Here is a 14,541-nt window from a genome sequence, read left to right on the forward strand (position 1 = left end):
GGTGTTTATTAATTTAGTACTTAATTATTTAAGTCAATGTGTTTAATTATTTAAATTATTTGTTAACTACATGTTTAATAATGTAGTTATTAATTAATTAAGTAAATTTTTTTTCTCTTCGGAGAGTTACATTTTCCCACATCATTCGCTGCCATCACAGCCGCCTCATCAGTCACAGGATTTCTCTCATCACCCACAGCCTCCTCCAAACAAATGTTCTAACAGACTTCAGCAACAGACACAACCTTCGTCATGTGACATCGGACATCAGCTGCATTACCAGAGTGATCACCACCGATGATATCGTTATTAGTGTTGTATTTTTGTTATTCCACATATTACAACTGATGTATTTTGAAATACTATTTATGTTGTATTTTGGTGCACTATATATGATTTTTTTTATATCTATGGTATTTAGTTTGGGTTTAAATTCTTGAGTTCTTTCTTTGGATGTTTTATGTAAATGTGGTTATGTGTGACTAATTCGTCGCGAATCTGAATTCCATTTAAGGGTCTGCCGCTGGCCAATGAGTTGCTGCATGCACAAGGCGGGATTCGAAACCCCGACACTTGCTTAAGCGGACGAGTGAGCTGACTACTTGACCAACCCAAGTTGGTTTTTCGAGTACAAAATATGCTAAGTAAGAAAGTGAACAATGATATGAACTACACAAACAGCAACCTCAACTAAGACAGGCAAAGTAGCGACTCTAAACTAATCCTCATCCATAGGCTGGTTTGGACAGCTTTTTCGGATATGACTAGTTTTCCTATAGAGACCACACATCTTCTCTTGGTGCTCGCCTTCATCCATCTCATTACGAAACCTGGTGAAAACAAGTCTGCCAGTAGACTTCCTATGCATGGCAGGATTAGGACAAAGTTGTGTCCCATACCACTCTGGCCAAAGCTTCTTGTCTGGTATCAGAAGAGAGTCTGCCTCATACACCTTGAACACAACGTGCTGCATGTACACCGGATGGACGTATGAACCCCATTTGACATTCGTGGTGGCACAGGCAACTAGTGGATGTCGACATGAAAAATGTAATGACTGAAAAAGGTCACAATCACACGTGCCCACCGTCAAGCGAACACGGTACGACCCTTGCGACCAACCCTCGAAAGGCTCTAAATCCTCAACCGGGAACACTGAAGCCCGTCTGTCGCAGTGAGTAATGCACATCTTCGAGATTTTCTCTCTATTCTTCTTAATAGCAGCTATCAGCCATTGAAAAAATTGATTGCCCACCACTAGCTATGCATGTGCCTCCCATCCCTTCCTAACGAACAATTACTGTAACCTCTAGTAGGTGCATCGCAAGATAGTTGAAATCGGTAGGTAGCGTGTACCTTTAAGCACAGGATTCATGCACTCGGAGAGGTTTGTCGTCATGTGTCCAAACCGGCGACCGTCGTCGCAATGTTGTAGCCAAATCTCTTTGTTGAATCTACTAGCCCAGTCTGCCATCTCCCGCGAAAAACCCACAGGCAGGGAAGGCCCAAAATACCTTATCAAATATGCTGCAATTACGCACCATAAGGTGCCCATCATAGTACGGTACAACACTGATCTCAACCCTCGTTCCAAGATAACAACTCTGTAGTGTTTGCAGCAACCTCAGCACTTTATTATATGACTCTTCTCAATCACCGAATATCTAGGCAATTACCTTTTGTTTTGCCATCCAAACCTTTTTGTACGAGAGGTTTGAAATGATAGCTGTGCCTAACTGCACCTTGTAGGACAAAGATGTTGACCGATAGGGTGGATTGTATTAACAACAGGATGACACGGCAGATGAGACTGCTATCCAACTGTCGGTGTTCTTGAGACATGGTGGGTGCTAAACAGGTGTGTACTCCTCCCACCCTACGCACCTCCCTAACGAAATAGGACAACCGTGGTTGACATGTACATTAAGCATAAAATGATAAATGAGAAAATAGAACACAATTAAACTTGAACTTACCAATATTCGAGATTCTATCGGAGAGCAACACGGAGACTCCAAGGGTAGCCTGCTTCATATTGTCGGCAATGCACATGGTACTTTAATCGATCCGACTCCACGACTCGATACTCAGCACTTCTGTGAATGCTGTAATTCTTCAAACATTGCATTATTGCATCTCTGCTTTTGAATTTGTGGCAACCCGAAACTCCACGCCACCGTCTAAATTGTAATCGTCTTCACCCGTGTTGGAAAATGAATTTTTCTCTTGCATCGCATCCAGATCCAATGTATGATAGTGACTGGGTACAGATGACAAGGCCGGAATTGGGTGCGAGATAGGCAGAAGATACCGACGTGATGACTCGACCGGGGTCTCTGGTACAAACTCCTCCTCACCATCATCTTCAGAAGAACGTTGTAATCGTCTTGACCCGTGTTGGAAAATATATTTTTCTCTTGCATCGCGTCCAGATCCAACGTATGATAGTGACTGCGGACGGAAGACAAGGCCGGAATTGGGTGCGGGGCAGGCAGAAGATACGAACATGATGGCTCGACCAGGGTCTCTGGTACAAACTCCTCCTCGTCTGAGTCCTTACCGTTAACGTCCATGTCTTCCATTGGACTAACAACGTGTAGCGGTGGTGGTGCGTGAAGTGGGTCATCCTGTACAAAGTCTGACTAGCCAGATCCACCGCCACCAACATCACCAACTCCGCAGAAAGCTCTATCACTTGTTCTGCCATGATTCTCCCATGAATATTAAACATCAGGCGCACATGCTCGTCGCCATGGAGCCAAAACAGATGAATGCTCGTCGCCATGGAGCCAAAACAGATGAAACTGAAAAAATCTGACATCAGGCGCACATGCTCGTCGCCATGGAGCCAAAACAGACGAAACCAAAAAACTCTGTTTTTCATCGGTGCTAGCAACATATACCATACCCTTCCGATCTCTTTTCTCCCGTTACCACCAACGCTACTCAATATCAGACTCTTTAGCTCCGACAAAGAATTTACACGTCGGGTACGCAACAAAATGGGATTCTCACACTCAAATATCACCCCAGTATTACTATTTTTTATATGGCAATTGGGATACACACTTACAACCAAATATCCACTACTACTAGATATTTGGGTTACTTTTTGAAAGAAAAAGGGTAGAGAAAAAGAAGTGAAATATTTGTGGAGAATACAAATGGTTGCACATCCTTTTATAGCTGCTGAAATTGTATTGCTACGTTTTTCGTTTACATTGTAAACGTCATAAATATTCACGTATCTCATTTACAGTGCAAACAAAATAAGATTGCATGTATCTCATTTACATTGTAAGCGAAATATGCACGTCTTCCATTTCGTGCCTTATCTCGTTTACAGTGTAAACGAGATACGTGCAACCTTATTTCGTTTATACTGTAAATGAGATAAATCATACGATGTATTTTGGTAAATAAAATATTTATTTAAAAAAAATTCCTTGTGAGAGAGGTTACTTACAATTAATAAGTCTTTTTTTTTTTTTTGGTATTGTACAATTAATAAGCTTTACAAGGAAATCACTACATTGGATCCTGATCAAGCAATACGGAATCGTCAACTTTTTGGTGGACAAATATGGAAGTTAAGTCTAGAATACAAGTATAGGCTTTCATTTAAAGCCCAAAATATAAATGACATGATAAACTTATAAACCAACAATTTTCAAAATCTATCATTGCAAAAAAAAAAAAAAGGTAAAAGAAAGAGAAACTATCCTTTGAAGCAAGTCTAATTTATTCACTCTTCCCAAAATCCAAATGCTGGACTTTGTTCATGCTCTCTACTTGTCTCACTTGACTTCCATGTCAAAACATTTTTATACCTTTCTATATTCTATATTTGTGTTTGTGTACGTATATAAAGAGCAAAATGAGAACAGGACCATTCAAATGATTCTTACCTTTAGACAAAAAAATGATTCTTCTCTTTGGTGCTTAATAGACATAAAGCTGTTTATTTGCCACCTCTACTTGCTCTTTATATGGAATAACTACAAGGCTACTTTCTCCTAAGAAAATTTGGTGAGATTATTTTTCAATATTTTTTTAATGTGGACAAACTTATTTATGTGTATTTTTTTTTTTATATATACTGAGTATAGAACTCATATAAGATGAGGCCATGAGGGTCATGCTGCATCTATTGGTAAACTTGTTAATGTCAGTATCTCTTTTGAGAATTTAAATTTTTTTAATAGTACATGATAATGTATTTATTTGTTTTCATTATATTATTAAGTTTGACCCATCATATTAAATTATTATAAAATTTATTTTATTATCATATTATATAAATTTTCAAGATACATAAGTGTGTGCAAAGATGATTTTTTTGGTGTGTGAGAACACATTTGAAAATTAAAACCTTTTGTCAAAGCAAACCAAAGCAAAGAAAAGTAAAATATACATTGCTAGAAAATATGTGTGAAATGTGAACCTCTATAAATTATATTCATGTCACTGTACAAGATGTGTAAACTGTCTGAGACAAATTCTACATCTCAATATGCCTCAGAAGAATCCATATCATATCATATCATACCAATGATGGAGTAGCCTGAATAATCCATCCTCCTGTTTGATCATGTAAAACACGTGACTCAAATCTTGTTTTGTTCATCTTTTCTTCAACCAAGATTAATTCTGAGGGAAAATGTAACAGATTTTGGACAGCATAACAAAATCGTAACGACAATTTAAGATTGAAAGTGAAGCTTCTGCGCCCTTTGATAGAGGTCGAGGGTGTCGGTGTGGTTAGGATCTAAGCAAAGAGCTGCTTGACAATCTTGAAGAGCAGAGGATAAGTCCCCCATTGACTCATAGAATGCTGCTCTCAGATGAAGCATTTGCATGTCAGGCTTGAAATTGATGGCCTTGCTAAGCTCCGCCACGGCCTCCGTCTCCTTTTGCTCATCCATCATCACTGGTTACAAACATCATTGTATGCAAGTCAGAAAAGGAAAGAAAGAAAATCTTGATTTCAGTGAAGCTTGCATCAAAAGTAAGTAGCAGGTGGAGCTAGATTCTTCATGGAAGGGGGCAAAACAAATTTGAATGCATTCAGTGAATAAAACACAGTTCACACATAACAAAGAAACAAATTGGCATCATTAACTTATCAAATATTAAAACACAGTTCAACCAAGAAACAACAATATTAATTATTATCCGAAACCTGTGTCTCATATTAGAATACAATAGCAGATGGGAAAGACTCAAAATCAAAAGAATGAAAGATAAGGAAAGTACCTGCTGCCCTGTATCTGTATGGATAAGTTCTTAAAGGATCAAGTTGTGTTGCTACATCAAGATCAACCTTTGCCATCTCGCGGTCACAGTATTCTGAGCGCTTCTCATATGCTGAGGCATTGCTATCTGCCTTCGAAATTAGCTTGGTCATCTCGTCATACGCAGCTTTTCGCTGATTCTTTTGATGATAAACACGTGCTAGACCTTGATGAGCTCTCGTGTGGCGAATCGCCAAGGCATTCTTGTAGCACGATTTTGCAAGATCAAGCTTACCACAATCCACGTAAATACTCCCTAAGTTATTTAGAGCCTGAAAATAATTGTAGCAACCAAATAAGATAACAAGAAAACACACAGCAAGATCAGATATAGGAGGATATGATAGTAGAGATTACTAACTTGTCCTTTTCGAAGACCGTCCGAAGGACGTTTAAGCGCCGATTCCAGAAGTTCGATAACATAAGAAGAGGATTCAGGGTTAAGACTTGTATCTGCCAACACATATGCTTTCAAAAAGAAGGCTTCAAATGATTTCTGAATTGCAATGGACCTTTCAGCCCTTGCAAGAGCCTCATCCCGGTAGCCAGTATCATACAGAATCCATCCTTCATAGATTAGCCTTTCTTGGATTGAACTACAATGGTTCCTAGCCATCCTCAAACTACACAACGCCGCCTTTTGACAATTTAACCTATGAAATTCGTATATGTGAGGAATAAATACTCTTGACATTGTACTAAGAAACTGAATTGAGTGTAGAAAATAGCTACACTATGAAGAAAGATAAAAAAAGCATTAACTTGAAACATATTTATATATTATAAGCTTATCAAGCACATGATCAATTCATAATGAATCAGCACCACAATGCACAATGAATACTAAAGGTTGGATTTACAGATGCTTACCTCAAGAGTAGTAGCGACTGACGAAACTCTAGAAGGCTCTTTCCAGGCTCATTCTCCAGCATCTGATGTATAATGGCCAATGAACCAACATCGTCCACCGAAGACCATTGTTCATACAGTTGCATCCAGCATTCGGCCTGACTCTTTCGCTGCACCTCCTGGATAAGGAGGTGAAGCAGATATTTCCCTGTGACCTTCCCTTGTAAGGTTATGTAACTTGGCTCTAAAGTTAACATTGCGCGAATATCTCTGACTGCGCTTTCATAATCCTGAAGCGCAATAAATAGCCATGCTCGTAATTCTAAGCAATCTGCAGAGAGCTTGAATCCAATAATCTTATCAAGCTCCGAAATCCCATCTTTTATCTGCTTCTCCTCAACCTTTGCCAGAGCTCTATACTTGTAAGGAAATGAAAGGGAGGGGTCTAATTCAGTTGCAGCATCCAAATCAATAATCTTTTCCCTTCCCATATTGTAAATTGCGCGCTCTTGATACATCCACCCGGCTGGTTTATGCTCGAATATGAGAGAGCTAATTAACTTATAGGCTGAATATGGTTGACCCTGCTTGTGCTTTGTTCTGGCTAAGCCTGCAACAGAATACACATGACCTGAATCTGCTGCCGCCTCGAAACAATGTTGTGCATGCTTATATTCCTTCCTTTCGAGCAGAACACACCCCAGTTGATGGTATGCAAGGGCCTTCTGCCATCTTTCCAGTGCACATTCCTCCAATCTTTGCAGCAACATTGTTGTGGTTTTCGATACCATGCTTTCCTCCATAGCAACCTGGCTTAGGAAACAGTAGAGCAAGAAAGAATCATACCCCACCATGGCCAACCGTTCCTTCGCCCCAGAACTACAGAAAAGTTTCATCACATTCAAATTGTACAAAGAACTGGGAAGCTCCCTGAGCAACACTTGCAAGCAGGATGCCACAAGGAGAGGCGCTCGCTCCTCGAATCCATACTCGATAAGTATCAAAGCATCATCAATATTGTCAACATTTGAAGCCAAATGAGAATCACAGGAAGACTTCATCTCCTCACAACAGAACCTATTGGCAAAGGAAAGAAGCTCCAATAGAGTTAAAGGACAAAAGGAATCCAATCTTTTTGTTCTGCTGTACAATTCCACTGCCTTCATACCTTTTGAGCAAATTCCACCTTTTGTGAAATCAATTTTCCTCATTTGGGACTCTGCAAATCCACCATATAACATGGCCTTAAAAGGGTCTGAAAGTTCTGCCATTCGCCACCTAACACAATGGATTTCCTCATCTCCAATGCAGAAAGAAATATCCTTTTCCTCATATGGCAAAAACAGACTACTCTCTGTGATGTTTTCTTGCTTTGACTCTTTTGGACACTGACACTTATCATTAACCGAAAAGGGACTAAACCCATTTACCAAATTCAATTTTGGACATTCAAGGATGCAACCACCACACTCCATTGAAGACACACCTTCAAGTTCATCCTCCCTCCTCTCAAATCTCAACCATGATGACAAAACAACCTTGGACAACACGTCCNNCCGGAGACACCTCCTGAGAAGCTTCTGGTCTCCAATTCCGCGCAACAGCGAATACTGCTCGATACAAATTGAAGCCTTCTGTGATTGGGGGCAACACTCTAGCCTGTAGTAGAGTTCTGCCAAGGCTTCCACAAGGTTGATTGGTTTGAGGTAAGGCTCAATGGATGGTTCAATTGTGTCAGTGGAAGGTAACTGAAGAGGAACAACAAGGTTTCCAACTTCTGAGGTTGTTTTGTTCCTTGGTTTGGCCTTTGACAACACAAGGGATACAACACCAGAAGAAGAACCATTGCTTCTTCTTCTTCTTCTTCTTCTGCTGCTGCTGCTGCCACCACTGGTTTCTGAGGAATTCAGGGCATGAACTTGTGTGCTCTTGAAGCGTTCACTTATCTTTAATCCACGCATTTTCTTCTCTTTTTTCTCACTTTTCCTTCAACCCTTTATCAAAAAGAAATGAACTTTGAAATTGAGACCCCATAAAGGAACAAAAAAATACGAAACAAAAAACCCTCTGGTTTTACTTGCATACAAAACCCATAAAAGATAGAGACATAAAGAATGTGAATTTTCAGGTTTTATGACATCCCAATATAGTGAAACTAATGAAAAATGAAACCTTTTTGTTTTGGGTACGAATGTTCTGCTACTTACATGGTTGGTTTGGAAGGAGAACCATTTGGTCTAATCTGATGAACTTGGTGGTAACTGGAATCTTCTTTTTTGGTTTGGTTCTATAAAAGGTGGTGTCAAATTCTGGTTTTATAATCATGTGTGTTTTTGAAGATTGAAGATTGAAGATTGAAGATTGGGAGTAAACACAAAATAAATACACAATGAAAGGTTGGAGTTAGTGGTGGCAAAAACCAAATACACAAAAGGAATCTGGTTTTTGGTGCTTAGTTTAGAGTTAGTGCCACAAACAACTCCATTTGTGTTCTTTTCACAGAGAGAAAAGGGTGTTTAATGGGGGGTCCCAGTGGCAAATATTAGAGACACTGATTCATTCATACTACAAAGGAAGTGGAACCACTCCAATGGAAGCCATAGATTCTGGTTCTGTTTGGTTTGGTCAACTGGTTCCATAATCGAGGTGTGTTTAAACTAATTAAAACTTTGTCATTTACCTTAATTTTTTTCCATTAAAGCGCAAAGTTTGGATTGAGAAGATGGGGGAATTATTGAAGTGTGAAGCAAAGGTGGCATAAGGTGGAGTGAGTTGTGTAACCAATCCAATTATTTCTTGGTTAAGATGTCTCATCAACACCAAACAACTCAATCACATTTTTAAATATCATTTGTCCTATTCTCCCTCACTTAGATAAACTATTAAAACGTCTTTTAATTTTTTTTATGACAAAATTATTTTTAAGAAATTAAAATGATAAAAATAGTTTAAAAAGATTTAAAAACATAAAAAAAAAAAACTATTTTTTATAAGTGTCAAATGATTTTTTTATTAATAAATATTTTGTGCAGTTAATACAAATTTTATAACAATTAAAATCAGAATAAAGTTTGATATTTAATTTTTTTTAACTTTAAGTTTTAAAAGAAATACAAAAAATTTATTTGACTTAAAATTATTAAATTTTAAAAATAAAAATATCTAAAAAATATCACATCAGAATTTAATTTCTAAAACTTTTGTAATATATATGTTATTTACCTATTTTTGTTGCATTTAAATTTTTGAAGACATTTTTTGTGATTTATCCATTCTCAATTTTTTTTTTAAAGAAAAACTTAACACTAAAAGTGGAGCATACAGGTAACTATTCAGATAAACCAACAAACCAAATAAAGGAAAACTGCTTAAAACAAACAAACAGACAAAAAAGAAGTATAACCCCTTGTTATCTCTAGCATAGCCATCAACAACAAAAGGGGTTAGCACCAAGCCACTCCGTGTAGTTCAGAAAGCACATGTTAATGATCTCCTCAGCCCTTCTGTCTTTATTCTGAAAAATTCGTCTGTTCCTCTCCAACCATATGTTCCAAATAATTGCACAAAAGCACACCATCCACCTCTTACATTTCTCCTTTCTATTTGATGACTCAGTCCAACTTAGGAAGTGCTCATTCAACGTACTCGGCCAAGACCATTGTCTACCAATATATGATGTCCATGCACACCAAACCTGCCAAGAAAAACTACAGCCAAGAAACAAGTGGTAACCATTTTCAATACCTTCATTACATAAAACACAATTTATTTTGTTGGTTGACAATTCCAAGCCGTCCCAGTCTCTCCTTCGTATTGATCCTGTCAGTCAAAACAAACCAGACAAACAACTCTACTCTTGGAGGCACTAGCCCTTTCTGAATAGTCCTAGTAAAGGTGTAACTTGTTACGTCCTTTGGGGCCAATTCCGCTTGCAACACCTGCACAAATGAGTTAGTTGAAAAAATACATTGTTTATCATATTTCTACACCACTCTATCCTCTTTACCATATGCAAGTTTGACCAGCCTTAATGTATCGTGTAGCTGGTTTAGTATATCCAACTCCCATTGGAACAGATCTCGCCTCTATTAGAAGTTCCAAATCCACTCAAACCCATCTCAAAACCCACAGTTTCCTATCACCGATCTCCTTTGGTTTGAAACCAAGAAAAGTCTAGGAAAACGATCTTTCAAAGAGCCTCCAATAAGCCAAACATCCTCCCAGAATCTAGTTCCTCTCCCATCACCGACCTCCATAGACAATCCAGTGATCAGCTTCTGTCTAACTTGTTGATCCATGAACTGTAGTTGACAAATATCCTTCCACGGGCCCCTTAGTAGGTAGTTCTTGGCTGGACAGAAACTCATTTGGATTCAGGTCATTACATGAGCATACCACCTTTTTCCACAACGAACATTCTTCCTTAGAAAAGCGCCACCACCACTTAAACAAAAGAGCTGTGCTGCGTATCATAGCATCTCCAACTCCTAACCCGCCTATTTTTTTTTTGGAACCTGCACTACTTCGCACTTAACCAAAGTCATACCATTCCTCCCATCCTCCTTACTCCACAGGAATCTTCTCTGCAAAGAGATCAGTTTCTTTGTAACACCCTTTGGCATCTTATATAAGCTCAAATAGTAAACCGGAAGGCTATTCAACACAGATTTGATGAGAACCAACTTACCGGCCTTATTGAGAGCTTTAACTTTCCAGAGACTAAGCTTCTCCTCCACTTTGTCTATTATTGGCTTCCAAGTCTGAACCAACCTCGGGTTTTCTCCTAGCGAGATACCCAGATATTTGACTGGAAGAGTGACTGCCTTACAGCCCAGCACACTACACATCTGTTGTACCCACTGCTCATCACAGTTAATAGAGATCAAGCTAGATTTGTTGATATTAATGCTTAAACCCGACATCAGCTCAAAGCAACGAAGTAGTCTCCTGTAGTTCTTGATGGTCTCTTCCTCAGATGGGCAGAACAATATAGTAACATCTGCAAATTGAAAATGCGACAACTCAATATGATCTCGTCCAACCAACAACAGAGATATGCGACCATTTTTAACAGCCTTTCCAATCATCCTATGTAGGACATCTACAACGAGAACAAATAAAAATGGAGACAGGGGGTCACCTTGTCGCAAGCCTTTTCTTTCCATTTTGAACGGCTTAGAAGGTGAGCCATTTATCAACACTGACATAGAGCACGTACCGACACATTCCATAACCCATCCCTTCCATCTTTGTCCAAACCCCAGCTTTTGCAGGACAATGTCGACAAAACTCCACTTGATTCTATCATATGCCTTCTGGAAGTCTAACTTTATTATTGCCGCTTTCTTATTCTTTAGTTTGATCCATTGAATCGTTTCACACGCAATAAGGGCCCCATCATGTATCTTTCGACCCTTGACAAAGGCACTCTGTGTCTCACTTACTAATCCTGGCATAATTGCTCGCATCCTCCTAACCAGCATCTTTGAGATTACCTTATACACACACCCCACCATGCTAATCGGGCGAATGTCTTTAATTTCCTTAGCACCACTAAACTTGGGGGACAACGCCACTGAAGTGACATTAGCATCTGCCGGTAACTTAGAGGATTGGAAAAAGTCCAGTACTGCTGTGGTGAATTCAATACCAATTTCATCCCAACACTTTTTAATAAAGTTCATGTTATAGCCATCACTACCTGTAGTCTTGGATGACAATCCCAAACTGCCACCCTAACCTCCACAGGTGTCGGTAGCCTCTCTAAAGCCAATGCATCCTTCTCATTGATCATTTTTACCAGACCATCTCTGAAACCCAACATAGGAGACTTCTCTTGGTGATACAACTCCTTATAAAATCCCCTAATGGCAAGCTTAATCCTAACTTGATTCCTTATCAATCTTCCATTAATAACCAGGGCATCGATCCTATTATTCCTCCTTCTCGTAGAAGCTAAGTTGTGGAAGTATCTCGTATTTTTATCCATATCCCTCGCGTGCTTAGACCTCGACATCTACTTCCAATGTAATTCTTTCCTCACATACCATTTCTCACAACATGCCACTAGCGCCCGCCTTCTTGCTTCCACCGTTCCATTATAATCCCCATCACCCACCATATCATCTATCTTCTTAATCTCTCCCTCAAACTTGTCACCAAACTTGTCTCTATGCCATCTTCTCAGCAGAATAGACAATGCCTTTAGTTTATCGGTGAATTGTACCTCTCCTAACCCTCTCCATTCCTCCTTGACCAACCTTAGAAAACCTTCGTATGTAAACCACAAATCCAAACTTTGGATTGGTCTTGGCCCGTCCCTAAGTCTCTTATCTTCCACTATGATAGAGCAGTGATCTGACAGACCCCGTGGACCGCCTCTTAAACGAGTCTCTGAAAACTCCTCAAGCCATTCCACATTAACCAGAGCTCTATCAATACGACTACAGGAGCATCCTCTAAACCATGTAAACTTTCGGTTAGTAATCGACAAGTCCACTAACCCTATGTCGTTTATCCAATTCTTGAAATCTTCCGCTGATAAAGGTAGGGCTATCAGTACCTCGCCTCTCCTCCACATGTAGAATCTCATTAAAGTCCCCCAGAAAACAACAAGGACCCTGCGACAATCCAACTACGTAACTCAACTCCTCCCACACAACAAGTTTCTCATCTCGATTATGTGCACCATAAACCAAGAAAAGAAGCACAGTTAACATTATTCTCTGACAAGACCCCTTCAACACACAACCATCTCTCCCCTTTATAGCAATTTCTCCTTTTAAACCATACATAATCCTATATTAACAGCAGTCCTCCAGATGCACCAATAGACTCTACATACTCCCACTCTGCATCATTTTCCCAAATTTTCATCACATCAAACCTCGTTACTATCTGCCTTTTAGTCTCAACTAAGCCTAGCATATTCAACCTATGTTTTCTCCTAAGGTCCTTTACCATCCTACACTTCCCATCACCCCTTAACCCCCTAACATTCCAGGAACAGAAAATCATTTTGAAACATTATTACACACCTTTTTTTTGAGTTTTGGGCCTACTTCATCTTGCTTTAGCCTTCTGTTTTGCCATTCTTCTTTTTTTTTTTTTTTTTTGCAATTTCTTCATTTTGTTCTTAGAGAATAGCCATAATGTCGTCTTCTTCATTATATAGCATTGCTCCTGATTCTTTTGCTAACTCCCAAGCCCTTTTGTTTTCCATCAGATGCTCATCCAACCTTGAACGTTCGTTACCATTAATCTCATCATCAATAACATTCCCTTCTTCCTGTATACGGTCTTCCCTGTCATGATAGCCTTCTCCATCGTCTTGAACTGTTAGATTTCTATCACCAATGAAGCTGGTTCCTAGGCTTTTATTGACTAGGTCTTCGTTAGCCTCACCACTATTTTCAGAGATAGCTCCATCAACATATTCATCATTAGTCCCTACATTTGCAACCTTATCCCCTAGCAGCCCCTCAACCAACATCACTGTCCCAACATCCCGTTCATAATGTGTGCCATTACAACGAACCCCCGCCATCGCATCATAGCACTCTCTTCCGGCTTCTCGGTTACCGCTTGGAGAGTCCATCCCCGGCGCATCATCGATAGATTATTGCACGGTTTCTCCCTATATCAACCTCCGCTGCGAGTTAGCTTCATCATCATTCACAACTCTGCCGTCAGCAATGCTGGTTGCACGTGTGCCCAGCACCTCCCCAGCCGCTATCGTGCAGCCCAACTGACGTCGTGAAACCTCCCCTCCGGAGAGCACCAATCGGAAGCCTCCATCGCAGGTCCTTCCCTCATGAAACCTGTCACCACCACCCCCGAAGTCACGAAGGTTCAGCGTTGCACAATGGCTGACCCAGTTCTATTTCCAAATCCCCTATCAACCCGACCCAATTTGAAATGATCCAGCCCAAGACAGCCTTTATCAGCACCCTTCATGAATCTGAATTTGCTTGGGCCGTATTTGCCCAAATGACCCTTGTTATGATTATTTTCATTAGAGGCCCCAAGAGTAACTTTATTGCTACCATAATTTTTTACCACTCTTACCCTACCGTTATGTTTACAATTATTGCTCCACGAAATTGTAATCTTGGAATCAGCTTCATAACTCCCCTCAAATCCCACAAAATCTGCCAAGCCTTCAATATCACCATAATTTGATTGATCCGTTATCAATTTTCTTTGATTATTTCTTGAATGCTCATAACTCCACTTGTTCAAAATTGATTCAAAATTTACCAATCTATCCTTATCTTCTACCTCCTCCCGTAGTACTTTCGTAACTACTGTTGCTGCCTGATCTCCATTGTCTATCAAGTTTGTTAATCCTTCCGACCTTGTAGCTACATCATCACATTCCCTTATCATTACGTCTTTA

At 39.6% G+C, this 14,541-nt stretch overlaps 2 protein-coding genes across 2 annotated transcripts; both read right to left on the minus strand.

Annotated features, from left to right (window-relative positions):
* On the minus strand, window positions 4,427-7,697 carry LOC107609039 (ethylene-overproduction protein 1; the record flags this gene model as incomplete). Its single annotated transcript, XM_016310857.2, is given in 4 exon segments — window positions 4,427-4,930; window positions 5,257-5,566; window positions 5,656-5,947; window positions 6,165-7,697. Coding segments are annotated over 4 exon segments (2,283 nt in total). The 3' UTR covers window positions 4,427-4,703.
* LOC107609040 (ethylene-overproduction protein 1) lies at window positions 7,700-8,953 on the minus strand (the record flags this gene model as incomplete). The annotated part of the gene is given in 2 exon segments (XM_016310858.2): window positions 7,700-8,137; window positions 8,351-8,953. A coding segment is annotated over 1 exon segment (405 nt), but the record flags the coding sequence as incomplete, so codon positions are not given.

The sequence above is a fragment of the Arachis ipaensis genome, chromosome B07, assembly GCF_000816755.2.
Source record: "Arachis ipaensis cultivar K30076 chromosome B07, Araip1.1, whole genome shotgun sequence".
Lineage (NCBI taxonomy): Eukaryota > Viridiplantae > Streptophyta > Magnoliopsida > Fabales > Fabaceae > Arachis > Arachis ipaensis.